Below are 25,124 nucleotides of genomic sequence, written 5' to 3'. Positions count from 1 at the left end.
GCAATTGTGCGGTAGTTTGAGCATTCTTTGGCATTGCCTTTCTTTGGGATTGGAATGAAAACTGCCCTTTTCCAGTCCTGTGGCCACTGCTGAGTTTTCCAAATTTGCTGGCATATTGAGTGCAGCACTTTCACAGCATCATCTTTCAGGATTTGGAATAGCTCAACTGGAATTCCATCACCTCCAGTAGCTTTGTTCGTAGTGATGCTTCCTAAGGCCCACTTGACTTCACATTCCAGGATGTCTGGCTCTAGGTCAGTGATCGTAGCTCATTATTATACAGGTAAGAATAAATATCAGCATGGCAGCTAGCAGCACTCTGTCCAGTATTCATTCTTTATCAACATGTGGCCAATAGCACTGTAGCTCAGAGGACATAAGACCAGACTGACACTATGAAGACTTGAGTTTTCAGTATTAATTTTATGATATTTTAATTTTCATGATTTTTGATTGGCTATAAAATTATTCTGCCTTCAAAAGATACAGGACATTATTAAAACTTAAAAAAAAACTTTTTTACTTTTCAGGGAGACTGACATTTAATCAGGATATTTATTCATTTAAAAAATTTACTGGAGTATAGTTGACTTACAATTTTGTGGTACTTTCTGCTGTACAGCAAAGTGAATCAGTTACACATATACATGTATTCACTGTTTTTAGTTTTTTTTTCCCCTATAGATCATTATAGAGTGCCGGTAGAGTTCTCTATGCTATGCAACAGGTTTTTATTAGTTGTCTATTTTATATGTAGTACTGTGTATATGTGCTTCCGTGGTGGCTCGGACAGTAAAGGATTTGCCTGCAGTGAGGGGAGACCTGGGATGGAGACCTGGGATCCATCCCTGGATTGGGAAGATCCCCTGCAGGAGGAAATGACAACCCACTCTGGTATTTTTACCTGGAGAATCCCATGGACAGAGGAGCCTGGCAGGCTACAGTCCATAGGGTCGCAAAGAGTTGAACTCGACTGAGCAACTTTCACATTCACATGTGTACATATCAATCCCAATCTCCCAATTTATTCCTGCCCCCATTGGTTGCCATAAGATTGTTTTCTATATCTGACCAGAATATTGCAGTATAAATAATATATGAAAATAAAGTTGTTTGTACTTTGAGGTGCATAGAATACATTTGTTCTAGAGAGAGCTTAAAATAGATTCTCAATTAATTATCATTTGGACAATGAAATCAGATGCTTTCTGGTGCTCTAATTTATCACAGCCTTGGAATAAATTCAATTTAGTCTATCATCTTATAGTTGTAGTTCACTGAATTCTTGATTAAATGCACACTCAACAAGTACTTTTAAAAGAAAACTGCCGCTAAGTCACTTCAGTCGTGTCCGACTCTGTGCGACCCCATAGACGGCAGCCCACCAGGCTCCCCCGTCCCTGGGATTCTCCAGGCAAGAACACTGGAGTGGGTTGCCATTTCCTTCTCCAATGCATGAAAGTGAAAAGTGAAAGTGAAGTCACTCAGTGGTGTCTGACTCTTCACGACCCCATGGACTGCAGCCCACCAGGCTCCTCTGTCCATGGGATTTTCCAGGCAAGAGTACTGGAGTGGGGTGCCTAGTGATACCGTATTTTACAGTCAAACTTGGATGAAACTAGTTGTTTCATTGTTTTAATATATTATAAGAATATTGGGTACCATACTCATAATAATTCAGTTTTATTTGTAATTTTGATAAATACTCATATCTGCTCCAGTTTGGTTAGATACTTAGTTTGAAGTTGAATTTGTTCTTAATTGATCAATACTTGGCTATAGCGTGACAGTCTGTTTCAAATGGTGTGTGTGTGTGTGTGTATACATTTGCCCTTATTTTGTTTGGAAAATATTATTTTAAAATATTTGAGACCAACAAATTAAAATATCTGAGTATGTGATTGCATTGAACTGGACTCTGTTTTACAGCTGAAGAATTCTTGCAGTAATGACAAATCGATTAAAACATTTAAACCATCATATTGGATGGCATAACCCCCAAAGTTTATGAAAAGTTGCTATTTCTCTGGACCCTCCAAGGTGAATGTACAAACTTAGAGTATAAATGCATGTAGCTTAATGCCTGTGAACCATCAAAGGAAAACATTGTCCAGATTCTGAGTGAAGTGAGAATTGAGAAGTATGGAAAGGATAAGTAAATTTTTATTTTTTTGTCTCAGTTATGGATAATTAATTTGAGCTTCCTGGTGGGATTTCCTATATGCTTAATAGTAGAACATTATTTGAAGAGATTGAATATAAATTCTTACTAGTAGAGCTCTCCTGTTTACCTTGTCCTAAGGTTCAAGTCCTGTGTCTAATCACTGTGGTGTTCAGAGACCTCTTTGATAGGTAGGTCTGGAGAACCGTGGCAAACAATGGACAGAACAGAGCTGGTCAGCTTTCTCCGCAGCCTTGGAGAATGTTGTTCCTTTGAACACTAGACTGTCCCCATTAACTGATCCACAGTTGTGCTCCACACCATTCATTGATTTTTACATCACCTTAACAGAGTCCTTTTCAGATTCCCTTTGTCAGCTGTCTTTCTCGTTTACAGGTGGAAATTTACAAGAAGTGTTAGTAAACTAAAACCAGATTGTAGTAGAGCCCTCTACCTGCTTTTTCATTTTTGTCACTTGGCCCTCTCTATAAACAATGCTTGTTGGGAACCCCTGCTTTAGTTGTTACCCTCTTTCTGAGTATTATGTTCGCACATAGTTTTCTTCAGAAAAAGTAGGAGTGCACAATGGCTAAATTGTTTTATTCATGTTGTGTTTCAAAGTCCAGTTTAATATGACAGGCCATAGAGCTGGTCAAATGGCCCTTTAGACCACGTTTGCACACCCTACACTTCTTGCCTCATGGTCTCTTGAGTGTCAGTCAAAGACATTTATTGAATGCCCGCTTTGTGGTGGGCATTGTGTGGAGTAGCCTTTAGAAAACTTCTCAAGTTGTTAGCACTGTTTATTAAAGAATGTCCTCCTTTATGCACTAGACATGAAGAGCCAGCAGTCTGGAATGAAAATAATTACTGGCAGGAATGTAAAATTAAATTGGTTAATTGATGTTTGTGGGCATATGAATAGCTTGGCAATATTCATCTTGATTAATTTATGTACAGCGTAAACAGTAAAATGCCTTTGCACTGACCTCAGTTAGGAAAGTTATGCCACATGTTACTACAGGGAATCTAGTGTAGATCTATAAATTATGCAACGGTTTTTCTGATCGATCAATTATATAACAGTTCTGACTGGTGAAAATCATTATATATTTAACTTCTAGTCAAAGAAATGACATTGAATGTATCCAGACAAGGGAGAAAATAACATGCTGCCTCCGTTGTTGCACAGTGTTCCAGTTTTATTTCCACAGGTCAGTGGTTCCAAAGTTAGAAGAACCTGTCCTTGGTTCCGTGTGGTTGGGCATGGAGAATTTTGCACACAATTGGAGTAACAAAATACTACTTTAAACAGATAAATACATTTGACCATAACAATTAGTCTTGAATTGGGGGAAAAAGGCAGAAAGACAGAGATGGTTTGTAATCTAAGCAGATTTCTAAATTCAGCAGAAGTAAAATAAATCTTGCATATTAAGTAGCCTTCAAAATACAATCAAAGTGTTAACTAAATATCATGTTAGAACAGTATAATTTGTACATGATAGTTCAGATTAAGAGAGATTCTACCTTTAGTTTTTCATCTGTGTAATAGATATTCCCGAAAAACCCTTACTACTTGGAAGAGAGGGAAAAAATTAATTTCCACGATTCTGAGTGAAATTTTCTTTCTGATTTGCCACTTTTAAGAATTTTGGCAAAATATTTTTCTTTCAGTATTTTGAATATGATAGCACTTGCCCTTTAAGAACAAATGAATCAAAATATTTGAGGGAAAATGAAACCCCTCCTAGCATTTGCAGTTGATTTTCAAAAACATGTCCTACAGAGTCCTATAAAGCTATCCTACCATGCCCATTTTGGTGAATGAGACCATTCCAAGTGAAAGTTCTACTGCAAATTATGAAATATAGAATACTGGCAGTGTGCAGTTTCCAAAATGTTTGAAAGTTTTCAGTGGGGCTCATATTCGGAAGGGGTGGGGTAAAAGGAAAAGAGTCTACATCCTAGATCCCAACAAAGAGTTGGCCATATCTCACACTATATGGAGAAGGAAATGGCAACCCACTCCAGTGGTCTTGCCTGGAGAATCCCAGGGCTGGGGGAGCCTGGTGGGCTGCCGTCTACGGGGTCGCACAGAGTCGGACACGACTGAAGCGACTTAGCAGCAACTTAGCATACTATGGTCCTTTCTTCTGTGTTAGTCTCCCAGGGAAATGCTGTGCGTCATAGTCAGCTCCTAGCCAGGGCCCGTGATGCAAGACGCTGAGTAGTTCTTATTCTTTTTGTTTGTTTTTAACGCTAATGAACTGAATAGATGTCACCTTCACTCATCACCCTGTATTAGAAGTATGTTCAAATGTTAACTTGTTTCATAGATGTAAAGGGCTTCAGAGCTGGAAGGAATCTAGCAATCATTCAGCCTAACCCCCTTATGTTAGAAAAGAGAAAATGAAAGCCCTGATTTGATATTGGTTACACACATCTGCACAGGTATATTAGTGGTAAAACCAAAATCTAGGATTAGTTACTGCTAGCTATGAGGTCTTTTCATGCCTCTGTAGCTGTGATCTAACTCTATAGGTTAACTTGTAGAAGCTTGACAGGTATTTCTTCTCCAAGGTGTTAGTTTTCTGCTGATTCTGTAATCATTGCTTCTTACTTAGGAGGTGAAATGTAAAACTACAGGGGGTGGTTTTCAGATTTGCCACCATAGGGACTGCAGGAGCTACTTTCAGAAGATTAGAGCTGAGAAGATGGCCTTTGTTCTCAGTCCTGAATCACTTCTCTCTTGATGGATTTGAAACACAGCAATATAGGTGAAATAATAACAGTAAAAGTACCTGGGAATTTATGAAGATATTGCAAATATGTCACATCGCAGGTGTCTTTAATTTCACTTTCTACATCATACACCAAGTTCAAGTATTCTGCTCCTAGTGTGGCCAAACATGCAAATATTTGCTTTCTGAGTAATTTGCCCTAATGACTTTGGAACATTTTTGAGAAACAGTGGTGACATTGTTCTCCCCTAGCAGAAAACATACTCCTTGTTGTATCCACAGAGATCCTAGCACTCTGTGGGCATACTGTCAGGACATGGGTGCTGCACTGCTGCTGCTGCTGCTAAGTCGCTTCAGTCGTGTCCGACTCTGTGCGACCCCATAGACGGCAGCCCACCAGGCTCCCCCATCCCTGGGATTCTCCAGGCAGGAACACTGGAGTGGGTTGCCATTTCCTTCTCCAATGCATGAAAGTGAAAAGTGAAAGTGAAGTCGCTCAGTCGTGTCCAACTCTTAGCGACCCCATGGACTGCAGCCCACCAGGCTCCTCCGTCCATGGGATTCTCCAGGCAGGAGTACTGGAGTGGGTGCCGTTGCTGCACAGTATGTACTAACTTGCCTTCTACATGACACCATGTTAGGTGTACACATTGTCATACCACCCAAGACTTCGTAACAGACTTGTCTGGCAGTCACTCTTACTTAAGCACTAGGTGTGAAACTGGAAATGTCGTAACTTCTGAAGTGATGCCTTTTTCCGTGGACACTTCCCATCGTTTCGTTTTGATCAGACTGACAGCATCAGACCACTGGCAAAGTTTGGAATGTGAAAGCTGTTTGTTGGAAGTTCTGTTTTAGTAGCTATTATGTCTTCCAAGTCAATACTTTGACTCTAAAAGCCAGAAAATAGAAAGTGTCAGCAGTTACAGGAGCACCAGTCTTGTGTACTTTTCCTTTGCCCATTTTTTTCAGCCACTGAACTTTGGCAATGGGATTTTGGTACCCCTATGGGACATATTTTGGGCTGCTCAAATGATAGCAGCGTGGATATTATAGTCAACAAACATGACATTTCTCTTCTGGGAAAAGAATGAGAAGATGTCCCTGGAATAAAAATGTAAGAAAAGGGTTGAAGATTGATTTCTAGTCATTTAGAAAAAGTATCTTCTAAGAGTTGGTAACAGCTTCTTTGTTGGAATTTTTTTTCTTTTGTAACAAAACACTACAAATTCTTTTCTAGGAAGATTTACCCAAACAATGTTAATATTTTTTTCAAAGACTAAAAAGGGTGTTTATTGCAGATCTGGAAATAAAATTAAAGATTTGTCATGTTTAAAATGTTCATAATGATTAAATCTGTCCCTGTTAATGTAGGAAAGAACAAGTTTAGGTCAGTGTAGTCCAGTTAAATATTGAAGTTACAAATTGTGCTCCTATCTGCGGCTACCTTTTATTCATTTACTTAATAAACATTTAATACTCTTGTGTGGGTTTTACCCCTGAGAAGGTCAGTGAGAGAGATGAATATTATGTAAAAAGACAAGAGCCAATGGTAGTCTCAACTTTATTAAAGATAGAACAAATAGAAAAAGAGACTAACATAGATGTAATTAAGACTTCCAGAAGGAAGTGAATTTTAAGACTTTTGCAAAAGACAATAAACTTGTATTGGCAGAGGAATGGCAAGACATGCTTGGCTGAAAGAGAAACAAAATCTAAGGCTCCATGGTGGTAGAATAGGTAATGTATTAACATGGCAGAAGCATGCCAGGAAAGACTTCATGCTGGAAGTCCAATGCTTTTCAGCACTGGAAAAGTATTTTATCAAGCACCTAAGAACATCTTTTCCAATCTGGAGTAGTTAAGTTTTTCTTTTTTTTCAACATGGTTTAGTACTGATTTTCAGATCTCAGCTCAATGAAGGCTCAAGGAGGCTAGAGAGAATTTTTAGGATTTGCTTCCAGTTATTAAGTTGCATAATTCTATATAAAAAATTGAATATTAAATGTCTTGTTTAAAGAAAGTCAACTAATTGATTCTAAAGGTGGGGATAAATGGCTGGTGAAACCTTGATTTATATTTTGAATAAAATACTTCATATGTATCCAGGAAGAAACAGCCATTGTAAGAGTTTGTAATGCATTGTAAGGCTTTTAAGTACCTTCTAGAAAAGAGAGGGAAATTTCAAACATATCCTTTTGATAGAATTGGTAACCACATTGTTAAACATCATAGCTTACCTTATTCCTACAGAACATGGTTCAAGTACATGGAACATTTGATGAAAAACTACCATACTATGCAAATAGTTTATTTAAGAATAATTCGGGCAACATGGAAGGCTGTTGCTTGATATATCTCAGTTACCAATCCAATCGTGTAACTGATACTGAAACTCCATCTTTTTTAATACCTTCATCCAAACCTTTAACATTTAAAGTGTTTACCTTATGTTCCTCTTTAACATGAATGAAGAAATGTCCACCCCTCCATCCTAATATTGTTGGTTCAGTCAATTAAAGAAAAAAGTGTATATATATATACAGACACACACACACACATATATACTGTGCTGTGTTTAGTCACTCAGTCGTGTCCGCTCGTTGTGACCCCAGGGACCATAGTCTGCCAGGGCTCCTCTGTTCGTGGGGATTCTCCAGGCAAGAATACTAGAGTGGGTTGCCATGCCGTCCTCCAGGGGATTTTCCCAGCCCAGGTATCAAAAGCAGGGTCTCCTGCATTGCAGGTGGATTCTTTACCAGCTGAGCTACCAGGGAAGCCCATATATATGTATACTTAAAGCTGATTTGATCCCTGGGTTGGGAAGATCCCTTGGAGGAGGAAATGGCAACTCACTCCAGTATTTTTGCCTGGAGACTCCCATGGACAGAAGAGCCTAGTGGGCTACAGCCCATGGGGTTGCAAATAGGCCGATACAACTGAGCATGCATGCGACACAAGCAAATAGCTGATTCACATTGTTGTACAGCAGAAACTAAGACAGCATTGTAAAGCAATTATCTTCCAATTTAAAAAAAAAGAAAGAAATCAAATGTTAAAACAAAACAAAAATAAAAACCAGTATTGGTAAAAGAAAAGCAGCGTGAGGCTCTTACAAAAGTCAGCAATCCAAAAGTGTCATTCTCAGGTTGAAGTTCATAGAGTTTTGGACCGCAATATATAGTGATAGACTATTTCAGGACTGACATTTTTAATGGAAAAAAATGACAAAGCATGTTTAGTTTTTTTTTTTTTAATGACAAATTGAAAGGTGAGCTCTATTTATCAAGTGTAATGTGTTTAATTCATAAGTATCTTCTACTTCCTGTTTTCCACAAATGATTATTTTCAATTCAGTTGAAAACATTTAAGCATTTACTGTTTAATATGTAACATATGGATGGATGATACAAAAATCAAAACTCTCTACAAGTGAATAGTTTAAAAACCTATTTGGAAGAGAAAATATGCATACACAAAACAAATAACAATTGAGGAAAGACAGAACTACTAAAATAACTAAATATGTAAATTTTAGAGGAAATTCTATGGGGGGAACAAAGTTCAGCCCATAATACGTGTTAGTCACTTAGTCGTATCCGACTCTTTGCGACCCCATGGACTGTAGCCTGCCAGGCTCCTCTGTCCATGGGACTCTCCAGCAAGAATACTGGAGTGGGTTGCCATTTCCTTCTCCATCAACCCATAATGCTATGCTATGCTATGCTAAGTCACTTCAGTCGTGTCCGACTCTGTGCGACCCCATAGACGGCTGCCCACCAGGCTCCCCCGTCCCTGGGATTGTCCAGGCAAGAACACTGGAGTGGGTTGCCATTTCCTTCTCCAATGCATGAAAGTGAAAAGTGAAAGTGAAGTCACTCAGTCATGTCCGACTCCCAGCAACCCCATGGACTGCAGCCTACCAGTCTCCTCCGTCCATGGGACCCTCCAGGCAAGAGTACTGGAGTGGGGTGCCATTGCCTTCTCTGATAATAGTCTATAACAATGTCTTGATTTTTTTTTTAATCATAACTGGCTTTAAAACCTATGGTGTATTTGCTGTGTTCATCTCAGTAGAGGACAATTTCTTTCAAAATCTGTAATATGGTTTCAAAGACAGTATGTATTGTGTTGAAAACCATTCTTGAATATCTATTGTAAAGCTGAGTGAAACGTTTTCAAAATAGTACAAATAAAAACAAATTATGTAAAAAGTGTTATTTACTCAGTCTGACTCTGCGACCCCGTGGACTGTAGCCGGCCATGCTCCTCTGTCCATGGAATTCTCCAGGCAAGAATACAGGAGTGGGTTGCCATTCCCTACTACAGGGGATCTTCCCGACCCAGGGATCCAGCCCTGGTCTCCTGCATTGCAGGCAGATTCTTTACTTTCTGAACCGCCAGGGAAACCCGAAATGAATTATAAATGAAGCAAAATGTTTGTTCTTCCTGAAATGCTGGTAGATAATGAAAAACTGTGGATAACTTATAAAATTTCAAACATCCATATTGGTGTAAAATGAGCCATTTTGATCGATGTTTTTCCGGTGACTTTAAATGCTGCAAGCATGGTTGTCTTCTGTAAATGAATATGAAAAAAAATCTGTTTAAGCCAAGAGGCTGCTTCTTGGTTTATGCAATTACAAAAGTAATTTTTACCTGTTATGTTGGTGAAGTGAGGTTAGCAGCTTTGGTGTTCTGTGTGAGTGGAAAGACTGAGGGGGAAAAATCAAAGGCATTCATTGAGTAATGCAGGAATTCTATGTAGAGATATTTTACACAGCAGGAACTTAAGTCCATGTGTAAAGCAGGCTGCTCGCATGGTGAAAAATAAAACAACACCGCCCCCTCCCCTGCCCCGCCTTGGCCTCGCCCCCCCTCACTCCATTGACATGCATAGCTGGCCTGGTAGGTGTAAAAATAGACTGGCAGCGCCTGAATTGGAAATGGTCACCGAAGGCAGCCTGCAGTTGCTGGGGTTTTGAGTTCTCTGACACCAGCAAGCCAGCCAGCAGATGGGGAGAACTGGTGAGGGGCGTGTAGGGGAGTTGAGCAGAGGAGCCAAGGATCGCCTGGATGAGTCGTCCACGTTAGTGTCCCCCTGGGAGCCCTGGACAGAGCATAGAGTGCAAGGACGGGCCTACTGACAGCAGGAAGACTGGAACTGAGATGGGGAATGCAGCTCTCTGCCCGGCTTGCCATGCGGATAAGAGCGTAAGAGCACAGGGACACTTGCAGGAATTGGACAGAACCCCAGACTACTATGGCTGTAACGGCGAGGACACCAAAGAACTTGGGCTGCGGGTAAGTTCTAAGCTACAGACCTGAGGAGAGGAGGATGGTGGCATAAGAATCAACATTGGACCTCATTGGTTAAACCTCTGAACTTCCTGGAAGGAAGCTGACAGAATAAAACCAATGTGATCAAACCAGCTGACTGCCTCTGGTTCTGTGGCCTGCTGCTGTTTCCTCTTCGTGATCCACAAGGTTCATGTTTGACTTTAGCGATGAACTGACATTTGGGAGTATACAAGGATGCCATCTCTTTAATTTAAAATTTACAAAACTGAATATATATTTTATTATGGAGTGACTTGCAGCAGTATTGCACAGATTCACTTACATTCAACCGGTTAATATATTTTGCCTGTTTATATATTGATAGTTGATTTTTCATTAGGATCACAGATTATTTTTGAAAAGCACATGCTAACTTCAAATCTCAGTTTCAGCCTGTAAAGGCATTTTTTCTTCTAATATTTAATTGACGTCAGTGAAAAGCCCTTTAAATATTGTTTTGATTATGATATTAATATTTTGTTCAGAGTCCTAGAGAAGTTGAGCCATCACTTATTTAAGTTGACTTACATGCTTTAATAATTCAGTCGTGGTAGGTTCCCTAAACTGGTAACAAAGGCTTATTGTGAATTTTTTTGGTGGGGGAGAGGGCCAGAAATCTTTCTGAAATATTTTGATTTTCATTTTTGCTGGAGGATAAAGTGTATCTTTGATGTGTCAGATGCAGGAATTTGACCTGCATTGCAAGGCATTTATTTCAGAGTGAAACCATGAAACTAAGATAAGGAGGATTTCCGAATCAGAGAAGCATACTTTGTATTAATACTTTGAAGTGTGTGCCTGATGTTTCCAGGAGTGAGGACTTTAAGGGAGACTCCCTATTCTCTTTGGCTTTTACTCTGACCTGGATAATTTCATAATAGTGTAGCACTGAAATTCTGTCAGCCCACAGTGAAACGGAAAGAGAAACTAAGAATTTATCAATAAAAATAATGTGCAGGGCCAGTGTTTGCAGCTCGCAGTGAAAAGGAAGTCTGTCAGGACTGTAGTGCAAAGGAAGATGGTGCTTCTGGAATTAGAAAGAAGCCACCCCAGGCAAGAGATGAAGCAAAAAGGTGGGGAGGGAGGTGCTCCCCTGCGGAGGGAAGGTGCCTGCCTTTAAAATTGCCTTAAAAATAGCTTGGGTTTGTGACCCGGCGCTGTCGCAGGTTATGGTTTAAGGTTTAAATTTCCCACATCCACCAGTGTCATTCAGAATTTCTGAGTAGCCACTTGGAGTGTAGTTATTGCCTGAAGGGGCTAGAAAGGGTGAACTTTTGGGTAACTGTTCAGTAGCCTCTACAAGCTTGCTTAGTTGCATTATGTATTTATATTTTCTAAGCAGTGACTACCTTGTTCAAAAAATAGCTTCTAGGGATTTTTTTCCATTAATTTATCATTTAGGCCATTCTTTAAAATATTAACTAATACTTCCTTCAAGTTACACAACTCTATTCCGTGTTTTCACCTCTTAAAAACCAATAAGGAAAATGTAAAGCATGAAAGTAAATTAAAAGTACTTTAAAAGTCCAATATAAAAGCCCATTTTTAAAATGTAGAGAAGAGACAGTATTCTGATGCACTGATAGTTTCTTTTAGGTAAAGAAGAGCAAATGTTAGAGTTAATGAGTTAAGAAGAACAAGAAGAGTTAGTGTGATTTTGAGATTCAAGGGCTAAAATAAAGTCATTTAAAACTTCTGAGTTCAGAAAATGATTTTAAAAGCTTTTTAAGAAGAAATAATCAATAGCAACCTCATTCCCTTGTTAAAAATCCTCATATCTCTTTTAATATACATATTAGCCCTAAAAAATTTTGAGTTGATTTTAAAAAAAATAATTACAATCTAATTTCAGTGAATTAAATAATATACTTGTAGTCTGCTGATAGTTAAATAAAGTCTTATGTCAAAGATTTTACAGGCAGGAGCATATAATGATTGCTGTGATATGGAAAAAATGGCAGAAGTGAAATGCCCCTGGTGTCTACCTTATGCAGTGATATTCTGCTCAGGATGTTATCACTTTAATCATGGGCAAAAAAGATTAATTCTTAATACCAATAATAGCAAGCAAAATATGTGGTTGTCTCTAGCTTAAGTTCCCCAAATTTAAGTAATCTACCATCTTTCTTTACTTTTAAATGGGTACTATAAGACTGAAGTCACTCACTCCTTAGACCATCTAGATAACTACATATCTTAATTAGTTTCTTATTGTATCATTCAGGCTTATCACAATTGATGATTCAGTTAGGAGATTCAAGTCTTATTATCTTATATTTTTATAATTTTTTTTTAAGGGGAAAAACAGAAACAGAGGTCCTTAGCACTTCTTTTTCTTCTGAAAATTAACTTATACAAGTTTTATAGAGTTTGTTGTGTTTGGGGACCAAAAATTTCAAATAAATAAATTTCCCAACTTTATTCATAATCAGAACTAAACTCATGGGGAAAATATAAATTTAAGATTCTAAAATTGCTGGGCTTTATGTAAATTAATACTTCATTCTTTTCCTTAAGTTTTTATTTAGAATTTTGAATATTCTGACATTTGTTTGTATGGGTAAGTATAGTGATGAGGAATAAATATGTTACTAGGAATTGTGTTGGAAGTAAGCAAGCAAAAAGAATTTCTTCTTGTGTGTGTATATTTGAAATTTCACTTATAGACTTATTCATTAAAAAAAATTTTTAACTGGAAGAAAATTGCTTTACAGTGTTGTGTTGTTCATTTTTTATAAGATAAAAAAATCAGATAATTTCCAAGTTTGTTACATAGTTAAGCCCAGAAGTTATACCAAAAAAGTAGAAAATGAAGCTAAATATTGTGGCGATATAATAATTTCCTAAGCTTTAAATCAACTTTAAAAGATTATAGCAAAACAGATGAACAGTTCATACACCACAGCATTTAAAAATTCTACAGCTGGATAAAAATAGGTTATTTTATGACATGTACAAATTAATACTTAAATTGCAGAGCCAAATTCAACAAACCCCTCTGTAAAGGGCCAGAGAGTGGATTTTATAGGCGTTGTGGGCATGTGGTCTCTGTTGCTGCTTCTCAACTGTGTTAGGTTGTAGAGAAAAAGCAGTTGTAGACAAGAGACAAATAGCTGGCTGTATTAAAACAATTACTAAATTTTAAAATAAAATTTTCGATTGCTGGTTTTTTCAGCCACTAAAATATTAATTTTAGTTGCTTTTTGTATTTTGTAATACTATCCTTTAAAAAATAATAAAATATCATTCTATTTGTAAACAAAGAATATAGTGATATTCAGTCTCAGAAGAATGCTTTGAGACTGGTAGACATTCCTGGGTATGCTGTAAACTTTTTCTAAATATTTGGAATGCAATCTGGAAATACATTTCAAGCTAGTTACAGTGCCTCTCTTCGTTTTGCTAGTGCAGTGAGGACTCTGGTAGCAAGGAGGTATTTGCAATGCATGGAGAAAAAGAGTAGGCAAACCTTCTGGGCAGACTCCTACCCCCAACTACACTGGACTCCAACCCCTCTATTGTGAGTATTCCCAAGCCTACCTCTCCCTTAATGCAAGCTTTAGGGCGCCAGAGAACTCTACCCTCAGAGACCTTATTCCAAATCCACTGAGAAAAAAATGTCTGGAGAGGTAAGACTCCTGAGCATATGTTAGGGTTTTCCTCTGAAATGTGGTTGTCTCTTAGATTAGTCCTTAAAGGACTCCACAGTCTGCTATTATCACAGTCAGCTTGATAGTTCCAGAAAGAGGAAGCATGTGGGGCAGGAGAGAGTCAAGAACAAAATTCAAATTCTTATTCAGAGTAAGTTCTAGTAATAGTTCTAAATGTTTCTGTTGATCACAGAAGGGAAAACGGCATCATTTCTCAGATACCTTTTCCTTTACTCAGATGACTAGTATGTTTATTCTAGGTTCACTTATTAAAGAAGAAGTTCTAAGAGATGCCTTACAGAATTTGTCCTGGATCCTTAGGGGAGCTCTATCAGGGACATAAGTTTGCAAAGCCATGCAGGGGCTGAGCCGGCTTCCAGAGAGACAGCTTCCCATGCTTTGGTAAAGTGCAGTCTAGAGCAGCATCAGGAATGTATCTTTATTTCTTGTTCTTGGCTTGTGTTTTTGTCATGGCATCACTTACCGATTTGCATTTTGGTCTGTGTGTTCTGTATATTTTTCTTGCTTTAAGATCATGTACTTTTCATTGTAGTTTCTTTACTATTAATTTATCTTGTCCCAAGAGCAAAACCATAAATGTGATGCTTCATTGCAAATGTTACTTAGCTTATCTGTCCTGATTTTTGAATTATGATATCCTTGTTTTATCAGGTTTTTTTCCAGAGATTTTTATTTTCTTGTTTCATTTATTTATTTCCCCAGTTGTAGCAAAGAATTTTATCTTCTTTATTTCAGGCTTTTTGTCACTGTATAAATTTTCTGTGACTTTAGTCCATGATCAATGAACTCTGGTGTTATTGTGAAAACAATTCAGTACTTTTCTTCTGTGCTGAATCAAAAGGTAGTAAGTCAGTCAGAAAATATTTATTGAGCTAGGTATTGATCTGAATGCTGGCAATATGTTGATGAGACAGAGTAAGGGGAGACAGACTTTAACCATGCTTAGGGAGGTTGGGGGAGCATGCTGCCCAGAGGTAGGAGTGTGTTGGGTTAATTTAAGGGGCAGAAAGACAGGCTGGCTGCAGCATTGTGAACAGAGGGGCTGGCAACAAGGTCTGAGAGGCGGACACAAGCCTACCTTGGCAGATGTTTAACTTTCTTTCTAATTGTAGTGGGTCTCGGTAAAGGACTTTGGATTTCATTCAAAGTACAGTGGGAAATCTCTGAAAGGTTTTAGTGAAATAGTAGAACCTCTTTTATGCTTCAAAAGATCTCTCTGTCCCTGCCTCCCACTCTTGCTCCCTCCCTATGTCTCTGTCTCTGCCTCTCTCTTTGTCTGTCTTTGCTTGGTGGAGAATGGGTTGTACATTCTATCAAGGGAGAAAGAAGCCGGGGCCGATTTAAGCTGCCCAGAAACCCCTGAGGTGAGCAATGTTGTCATTTAGTAGCTAAGTCATGCCCAACTCTTTTGCAAGCCCATAGACTGTAGCCTGCCAGGCGAATGATGATATAGGATTAAATTAGGGTGTTATCAGTGGTAATGCGAAGGGATCAGTTTCTCAGAGTATTTTTTGTTTTTATCAAAGGTTGTATTGGCTTATAAAAGAAAGACAAGGAGTTATTGGTTTAAGCAACTGGGTACCAGATGGTGCTGTTTACTAAGATGGAGTGGCATGTGTAAGAATGTGAATGAATGTGGTGTGTAGGTGAGAGAAAGAGATAATTCCTTATCCACGAAGTACACAGAATGTCAGGAGAGTTAAACTTTTCAAGTTTGAGTTCTAAGAAGACAGAAATAAGAGACTTTGATATTGTGAGCATTACCTTCTGAAGTCTTTTTATAACTGCTGTGAGAAAGGTTCTTCATATAGTTTTGCTATTAACCCTAAAAAGATCTGCAAGTATAATGAAAATCTTTCTGGTAAAGCATTTTTAAAAGTATAAAATGATACAGAGCATGGTTATGTAATTTTTGGATGATTTATTAAAGGTAAATATTGAAAGAAGAAAGATATGGCTTCTGTCCTCTAGGAATTTTCCATCTAGTTTTAGAAGCAGGACTTATTCACATGAAATCAGTGAACTCTTAAATCAGTGAACCCTCAGTAGGAGAGTCGGTGGCAGTGTGGGTGGTGAAATGAGTACCTAAAAGATGCCAAGGAAGGAGCGGGGCAGCACAGACCACAGTGTCTGGGGGATGGCCAGAGACAGGGTTGCGATTCAGCCAGTGTGGAGCAGAACAGCTGCACCAGCTGTTTACAGTTTGAAACGTTTCCATGCAGACTAACTAAATAGCTGCTTCTGTGAGCTCACCAAGCTGTTCCTTCTATAATGCCTACCTGGAGCCCACCCCCAGCTTACTTCCAACCCTAACATGAGCAAACAAAGGATCAATGTGTGGACCAGCCAGGGGCCTTCAGGACCACTGTCCTCCAGTGCTATAGCCAGCATCCATTGTCATTGTTTGATGTGTGGACTGTACCAGTTGTTAAATATTCTGAATATCCAGTCTGTTAATGGATACATTATAGCCTGTAGTAGATCTTTTTATTTTTAAATGTTTTTACTGCAGTATAGTTGGTATATAATATTATGTAAGTTTCAGCTGTACAGCGTAGTGATTCACAATTTTTAAAGGTTGTACTCCACTTATAAGTGTTATAAGATATTGGCTGTATTCCCTAAACTATACAATATATCCTTGCAGCTTATTTATTTTATATATAGTTTGTACCTTCTAAACCCCTAGCCCTAACTTGCCTCCCCATGCCCCGCAACTGGTGTTGACCAGTTTGTTCTCTACATCTGTGAGTCTGTTTCTTTTTTGTTATATCCACTAGTTTGTTTTATTTTTTAGATTCCACATGTAAGTGATATCATACATTACCTGTCTTTCTCATTTCACTTAGCATATTACCATTTAAGTCCATCCATGTTATTGCAAATGGCAAGTTTTCATTCTTTTTTATGACTGGGTAGTGCTCCATTGTACACATTGTATAGATATGCTAGCCTGCAGTAGATCTTGGAAGCAGAGTACAATCTTGGTTCCTGTTGGGAAGAAGGCACATTTCCTAAGCATTTTTTGAACATCTATTAAGTGCCAGGCACTGGGCCTACTAAGGTGAATAAGACTTGCAAGCTTGACTTGAAGGCGTGTGATCCAAGGATGGGCAAAGCAGGAGTCCCAGTACTGTGTCACAGTGTGGTGAGAAGGCACGGGGTGTGTGGAATGCCTTAGAATGGCAACTGAGTCTCGGAGGGTTATGGAAAAGTCAAACATTGAAGCGTTATGAGCAGATCACAAACTCCGTCTTGGAGTCAGTTGTATATTAGAATGATAGAGAAGCAGTGTATGAGTGTCTCTGGAGGTAACACCTCATTTTTATTGGACATATGTGGAATTTGTGAAATGTGGTTAGTATTTATGACATCAGGCTATCAAGAGCTTCATAAGCCAAGCTTCAGAATTTGGCCTCTGTTCTACTGAAAGACCCCTGACAAAGGTTTTTTTAGGAGAACTGGTTGGATTGTGGTTTGCATTATCAGAAGCTTCACTCTGTTTTCAGTGCCTAACAAGCACCGAGCACCTAACAGATGCTCAATAAATGTTTTTGGAAAATATGAATTAATTAATAGCTAAGAAGTCACCCAAGGTGGCAAATCTGGTTGTGGGCATTTTGTAGTTACAGGTGACAAGCCCCTAGATGAAACCAGAGGCTGTGAAGATTGAAAAAGTGATAAAGATACAAAAAGCATTTCTAAAAATATTTAAAGAACATGGAAAAACTAAGAATTGAAACTAAGAAGTTTTAACTATAACCTTCTGCTCAAAAAAAAATGTATTCTACTTCAAGTGCACACACATTACTGCTGTGAAATATTAATTGTATAAAGAATATTTACTATAATAATTTCTTGAACTATTATGCATTCTCCATATAAAATTATACAAAAATGGAATAGATGCCTTCAGTGAAAGATTACACTGTGATAAGAGGAATCATTTTCATAACATAAAAAATCAATATATAATACTATTTCTGTTATATTTTTCTTACAGTGTTGTTCATCCAAACCAAATTTGAATGATGTGATAATTTTTAAATCTTCTCTCTGCTATATTTAATAAGATTGGTTCTACGGGATATACAGTGGCCTTTCTAAGGTCACATGTATGGTGGAGCTGAGAAGACTCTGTTGAGAGAGAGCTGTCTTTTCAACTGTGTTTTGTTTTCTTCCCACACAGGCATCTGCTGTTTCTTACCCACTTTCAGTTGCTGTTTTGGATTGAATGCCCTTTTAATGGGTGAAACTTAAAATTTATTTGCTGTAAGAAATAGCTACTGGCTTTCTGGTTTCTTCATTTTCATTTAAAGGTTTCTCTTGGAAATTTGAGGCATATAATATTACATTTTTATTGCCAAAATTTTAAGGCAATAAAATTATATTTATTTAATAAAATATATAATATTTTATCTTATAAAATAAAATAATAAATTTTAAGTTGGACTTTTCAAACCTTACATTCGTGTCATATTTATTTGAGCTTATGTGTTTATAGTAAAACTTCCCTTAATATTTGCTTATTTGAGGTAAAATGTTACAGTGATTGCCAGAATCATAGTCATTTCAATGGTATCTTTGAGCTAATGAATTCTGTCTAAAAGCTATGTGAAAGCCAGGTGTCGAATAGAGATTGTGAGCTGAAACAGTGTTTTTGTTTCTGACATATTGTTTATTTTAAAATTTGAATTTTTCTACTCTTTACCTACCTCAGTTATCAATGAGTTTCAAAGGGGGCTTTGAAATATAGTCTTATGTTTTACCTGATACCATAGCAATTTCTATATCTAGTATACTGCTGCTGCTGCTAAGTCGCTTCAGTCGTGTCCGACTCTGTGCGACCCCTCTATTAAATACACATATCATGTAGTTAAAATTAAGTCTCTAAGACTAATCATTTGTCTAGTGAAGAATTCTTACTTTATCATGGGAAGGATCACGTCAGGCAGAAATAATGCCTTAACACTAGAGTTGAAGTCTCTTTAGATTTGCTACTTTAGAATCATATCTTTCTAGACTGTCAGCCTTCTGAGGGAAATAAGTTAGAAGGCAGGTGTCAATACTGAGACAACTAGTAAAACAGAAGTAAATAGGAAGATTTGTGGTTCTTTTTCTTTTGGAAAACCACTGGTTGTCACATATAATTTTTTCTTTAGATTTACAAAAGAAGAAGCTCATTTTTCAAAAGTGAAACTCTTTCAGCAGTTCTGTTCGTAAGGTGTATGTTTCACAAAATTGTCCATGTACCTGTAGTATATAATCATTTCTTTAGAAATGGCTTGTCATTCAGCTTCTTATGCACTCTTACCTCATACATTCTGACTGCCTAAGTGACTGCAGATGGATAAAGTGTATTTGGGTTGTGTAATAAATACATAGAATGAAAGGTCTAGTTAATCCCTTGTGTCCTCACCTCTCAAAGTGTGTTCCTTGGACTGCTCTCATCAGAAGAATCACCTGCAGTGTTTGAAACTGATGTAGATTGCTGAGCTCCACTCCAGACCTTCAGAATTAGAATCTCTGAGGTGGGAGCCAAGAATATTTATTTAACAGGATTAAGCATGATCTCTAAGTAACCCGTTAAGTGCATTAATGTATGATAACCACTGCTTTATGTTCTAAGTGGTTGACTTTACCGAAGAGATGGGGCTGAATATGTCACAACTGCACATAAGGGCATAAGAGTATAAAAACCCTTCACATTAAATTAAGTTTCCTCTATTTCAGGTTAATTCAACAATTGCCAAATTCCATTTCCGGACAAAGACACCAGGACCACGTAGGACTTGGGAACTGAGGCTACTCTGCCAGTGAATGGGGCTTCCTGTAGTCTATGCGTTATCTTAAAAGTAAAGGTGTCTGCATTGTATTGCAATGAAACTTTAAACCACAACTCTTAAATTTAAACTCTACTTCCAAAAAGTAATCATTGCTATATACCTATATAGAGTCCTTTCATCGCTTAAGTTTATAAACTTCCATCAGAAACCTAGACTTCCATCAGAAATCTAGACACTGAGCTACCGTAAGATGTTGTTATGAAAATGTGCCCCCAATTTTTTGTAAAAGTCAAAGTTTCATTCCATGTTGAGCTAGAACAGTAAGATTGTTCTGAATGATTTGATCCTTCCTTGGAGTTGAAGTCGAGTATAATTTCCTGGTTCAATTCCACACTTGTGGCTAAAATGTCATGTTGCATATGAGGGATGATTGACAGTTCTTCTGGCCTTATTAAAATTTCTTAGTAAAATAAATTAATGTGAGGTGTTCAATATTCACTCTGTTTATTTTTAGTTTTAAAAAGTATATGTGCATTTCTGAAAGACCTGTAAAATTAAGTATTAAATCAGTTTTTTTTTCAAGAAAGTAAATAGTGAACTCCATTGTCTACATACTCTTTTCTTTCTTTCTTTTGTGATATAGTTCAGTTCAGTTCAGTTCAGTTCAGTTGCTCAGTCATGTCCGACTCTTTGTGACCCCATGAATTGCAGCACACCAGGCCTCCCTGTCCATCACCAACTCCCGGAGTTCACTCAGACTCACGTCCATCGAGTCAGTGATGCCATCCAGCCATCTCATCCTCTGTCGTCCCCTTCTCCTCCTGCCCCCAATCCCTCCCAGCATCAGAGTCTTTTCCAATGAGTCAACTCTTCGCACAAGGTGGCCAAAGTACTGTAGTTTCAGCTTTAGCATAGTATTAATATATAAATACAGATTAAAGAGTCTGTCTTTTCTTTGGTGTTGGTTTGTATAAACTCACTAGTGAATTCTTTGAAGAATTAAACAGTAATCCAGATGTACAGGTCAACTTCCATTTCCATTTAAAGTGTGACCCATGCAGTTCTAGCCATGTGTCAGACCCTAGCCATGAGATCGCTAGCCAAGTTATTGATCCTGGGGTGCCTTCTGGTCTATTGCTAACCGCTTGATTTGGCATTGGGACTAGATCTATTTTTCTTATAATAAACAGTTGACTTAGATGTAGAAAACAGCAGGAGAATAACAAATAAATAAAAAGGTGTAGAAATGTCAATGCATCTATCATTTATTGAGCTCCTCTTGTTTGCTGGGTTATGTAATGCTGGTCTACATACCATTTATAGATACAACTTTCATTTACTCCTAATGATAGCTGTTAATCAAATATTAAAATGTACTTTTATTGAGTGTCTGCTATCCCAATGTACTCTTCTTAGGGATTTTACTTGTATTTCCTAAATTAGTCCATATAGTCCTATACATTTTATGAACAAGTAAACTGAGGCTTATTTGAGTTCAGTACTTTGCTCAAGGTCATATAACTCATAGTAAGTGGTAGAACTAGATGGAAAAGGTAGTTCTTCACATTTCTTCTTCTTTTGTTCTCTTGTGATTTGATGGTTATCTTTAGTGTTATGTTGGATTCCTTTTTCTTTTCTGTGTGTGTATCTATAACAGATTTTTGGTTTGTGGCTGCCATGAGGTTTTCTTTATAACATGGAGAATCCCAGGGACGGGGGAGCCTAGTGGGCTGCTGTCTGTGGGGTCAAATGGAGTCGGACACGACTGAAGCGACTTAGCAGCAGCGGCATCATATATGTATTTGTGACTAATTTCTTAATTTTAAATGCATTAAAAACCCTACATTTGTACTGTCCTTGAAAAGATAGTTCTAAGCTCATTGTATTGGACTTTTTGAAGAAAGCAAATTGTATAAAGGAAACATTAAAGAAAATTAATAGTGGGTTCAATGATTTTCAACAATTGAAAAAATTGCCCACTTGGGAAATTTCAAGTAAGATCATTACTTATACTCCATACCCAAACAAATTTCAGATAATTAAAAGTTTACTTATCCTCCATACCCAAACAAATTTCAGATAATTAAAAGTTAAATGGAAACAAAAATAATTTTTTAAAGCTAGAAGAGAATGAAAGGAAGTATTTCATTGATTTTAGGGTTGTAAGACATAAAAGCAATGGAATAAAAATCTAGAAGTAGAAGTTAATACTTTTAAATTTAAAATTTCATTAAAGAGAAAATAGAAAACTTGGAAAAATTTGCAACAAATATGGCAAAATATTATCTTGCCCGTATGAAGTTTTTAAAAATAATAAAAAAAAAAGACATTTGAAACTCTAAAAGGACAAAAATATGGGCAAGTCAAAGAAGACAAAAATTGCAATAGGCATTAAATGTATGACTGAGTTTTTAAACTCTTCAAAAGTAAAAAAGATAAAACAAGACCATAATGATAGACGTATTAATTGAGCAAAGCAGATTTGAGCATGTGACTGAGTTGAGAAAGGCTCTTCCACAAACAGTTATGGTGACATCTGCTTCAGCCTCTCTCAAGGATAGTTTAGCAGTATTTAATATGTATCAACAATCTGCACCCATTGCCAGCACTGTTCCATATTTAGGGATTTAAACAGTGGACATAGTCAAGGCCAGGACAAAGACTTAGGTATGTAACTTTTTGTCACAGCAAGCATTCTTTCTCCATGTGGGATCTTAGTTCCCTGATCAGGGACCAAACCTGTGCCCCCTGCCTTGAGAGCAGAGTCTTCACCACTGGGCTGCCTGGGGAGTCCCTATTGTAGCCTTCTTAACTGCAGTGAAAACAAAGGCACTATTCTGCAAATAACTAGGGAAAGCTAAAAAAAAAGTTATAATCCAACTATAAACTACTATATGAGATTTTGAATTTCCCTTACAACTTTTGAATGGTGTGAAAGTGAAAGTGAACTTGCTCAGTCATGTCCGACTCTTTGTGACACCATGGACTGTGGCCTATCAGCCTCCTCCCTCCATGGGATTCTCCAGGCAAGAGTACTGGAGTGGGTTGCCATTTCCTTCTCCAGGGAATCTTCCCGACCCAGGGATCGAACCCAGGTCTTCCGCACTCCAGGCAGACGCTTTAACCTCTGAGCCACCAGGGAGTGGTGTAGGCATTATCAATTTGGTGATGTTAGTTTTTATTTTTATTTATTTATTTAAATTCATTGGGTTTACTTTAATTTACAGGCTTTTGAAAATAGACCATCCACTCAACCGATTTGCTTGAACAGCTCGTGTACATCAAGTAATGTTCGTTTTTAAATGAAAAGGCCTAGGTATTATTATCCCAACTTTGTAAAAATATTACGTATATGCATAGATACAGTGTTTATGAGAAGACTTCTAAAAGAAAATACATAGAAATAAGCAGTGTTAAGTTTGAGTAATGGAACTAGAGCTGCTGGCTGTTTTTCTTTAATGTATGTTTTATTTTTTAATTTATTTTTGGTTGTGCTGCGAGGTTTATGGGATCTTAATTAACCTGACCAGGGATAAGCGCAGAGTCTTAACCACTGGACTGGCAGGAAGTTCCCTTTAACTCATTTTTAAAATGTTCTATGAGAATATGTATATGCTTTTATAGTGATTCCCCAAGGTTTTTTTTTTTTTTTTTAAGAGAGGAGATTTTAAAAACAAAAAAGGACTTAAAGAACCTAGAGAGTTGTATGTGCATGCTAAGTCACTTCAGTCTTGTCTGACTCTGTGCAGCCCTATGGGCTGCAGCCCGCCAGGCTCCTCAGTTCATAGTATTCTCCAGACAAGAATACTGGAGCAGGTTGCCATGCCCTCCTTCAGGGGATCTTCCCAACCTAGAGGGATCAAACCCAAGTTTCTTGGGTCTCTTGCATTGCCAGGTGGGTTCTTTACCACTACCGCCCCCTTGGAAGCCCAGAAAGTTATATAGTTTTAGACAAATAACTGATGGAATATGCTTTTCTGTATCCTTTAGGTTGCATAAGAAATTATTATTTTCTATTCTACATTTAACTTTTCAATTCATTTTGAGGAGAGGACTTTTTATAGGTATACTTTACTAAATTTTTCCTGGGAAAACAAGAGTTACTATTATAAGTGTGTATAGGTGTAATCAGCATTTAAATAGCAGGTATGGTGATTAATTAAGAACAGCTGAGAGAGGTTTTATCCACTTTGGAAGCAGTCCAGGTTTAAATCCCACTCAGGAAAATGTGTCAGTACAAGCTCGTAAAAGTCTTCATGCTGCTTTGAAAACAGAGGAACAAATGTTGTCTTTGAAGCCTGCTGTGCTCTGGAGCTTGAAACTTTTTCCCTGTGCGTCGTAGTAATAACAAGGGTGATGGAGACGTTGCTCTGGATTCACTTGTTGAATATAATATGCAATAATATTTTGAAGTACGGTGATTGAGTTCCCGAGAATCACAACTCTTGAGTTAGCAACATTAAAGAAAAGAAACCTTGGTATTCCAGTGGTGTCAGTGCCATATGCTCAAACTTCAGGCCCTGCCCCTGGCACAGGAGAGGGAGATGGGTGCCAAGGGAAGTCAGAACATGATCACTGGGGCCCCCAATGTGACTGCATTAATTTGCCCCCAGAACAGGAAGCAGCAGACACTGGCATTCAATAGTGGAAAGATATATGGCACCTTTGGGCAGAGCCTGGGAGGTGGTATCTTACGGTGATATGATCATGGCCTCTGAAATAAGACTGACTGGGTACCAATCACAGCTCTGACACTTATTAAAAATATCCATGGACAAGTGCTTTTTCTTTTTTTTTAAGTAAAGTATCTTTATTATATTAAAAATAAATCAAAAGGAAATCTTTCATGTAAAACACTGGGGAAAATCACTTAAAATATTTATCTTCACAGCCAAACCTAAGTTTGGCGGTAGAATAGTCAAAAAGTGAGTGAAGTCGCTCAGTTGTGTGTGACTCTTTGCGACCCCATGGACTGTAGCATACTGGGCTCCTCCGTCCATGGGATTTTCCAGGCAAGGGTACTAGAGTGGGGTGCCATTTCCTCCTCCATGGACGAGTGCTTTAATCTAACTAAACCTCAGGTTCTTCAATTGTGTGTTTTATTAACTGAGAACATAAATATTTTTGCATATAGTGGGATTAGCCTACAGTTAATATTGTAGTAGTAAGTGTGAGAAAGACAAAAAGTACCAACTATTATTCATTCCTTCAGGGAGTTGAATAGCCAGAGTGTAACCACACAAAGCATGTCACACAGTCTCATGAGTACAGGAATGACTTATAAAAAAGCAAATCTAGGGGGCATGTGGAGAAGGCAATGGCACCCCACTCCAGTACTCTTGCCTGGAAAATCCCATGGATGGAGGAGCCTGGTAGGCTGCAGTCCATGGGGTCGCTAAGTCGGACACGACTGAGCGACTTC

At 37.9% G+C, this 25,124-nt stretch overlaps 1 protein-coding gene across 1 annotated transcript in view; it reads left to right on the top strand.

Moving 5' to 3' along the window:
- The first annotated feature begins 9,786 nt into the window (after positions 1 to 9,786).
- The window catches only part of ANK2 (ankyrin 2, neuronal), a 252,844-nt gene continuing 237,506 nt past the window's right edge, over positions 9,787 to 25,124 (top strand). The window contains 1 exon segment of the mRNA XM_010858507.1: positions 9,787 to 10,209. Coding sequence (XP_010856809.1) covers positions 10,075 to 10,209 — 135 coding nt within the window. The 5' untranslated portion in view covers positions 9,787 to 10,074.

This window comes from Bison bison, unplaced genomic scaffold (assembly GCF_000754665.1).
Source record: "Bison bison bison isolate TAMUID 2011002044 unplaced genomic scaffold, Bison_UMD1.0 scf7180017864389, whole genome shotgun sequence".
NCBI lineage: Eukaryota > Metazoa > Chordata > Mammalia > Artiodactyla > Bovidae > Bison > Bison bison.
Note: the sequence above shows the minus strand (reverse complement) of the source record. Positions and strands in the feature narration are given on the sequence as shown.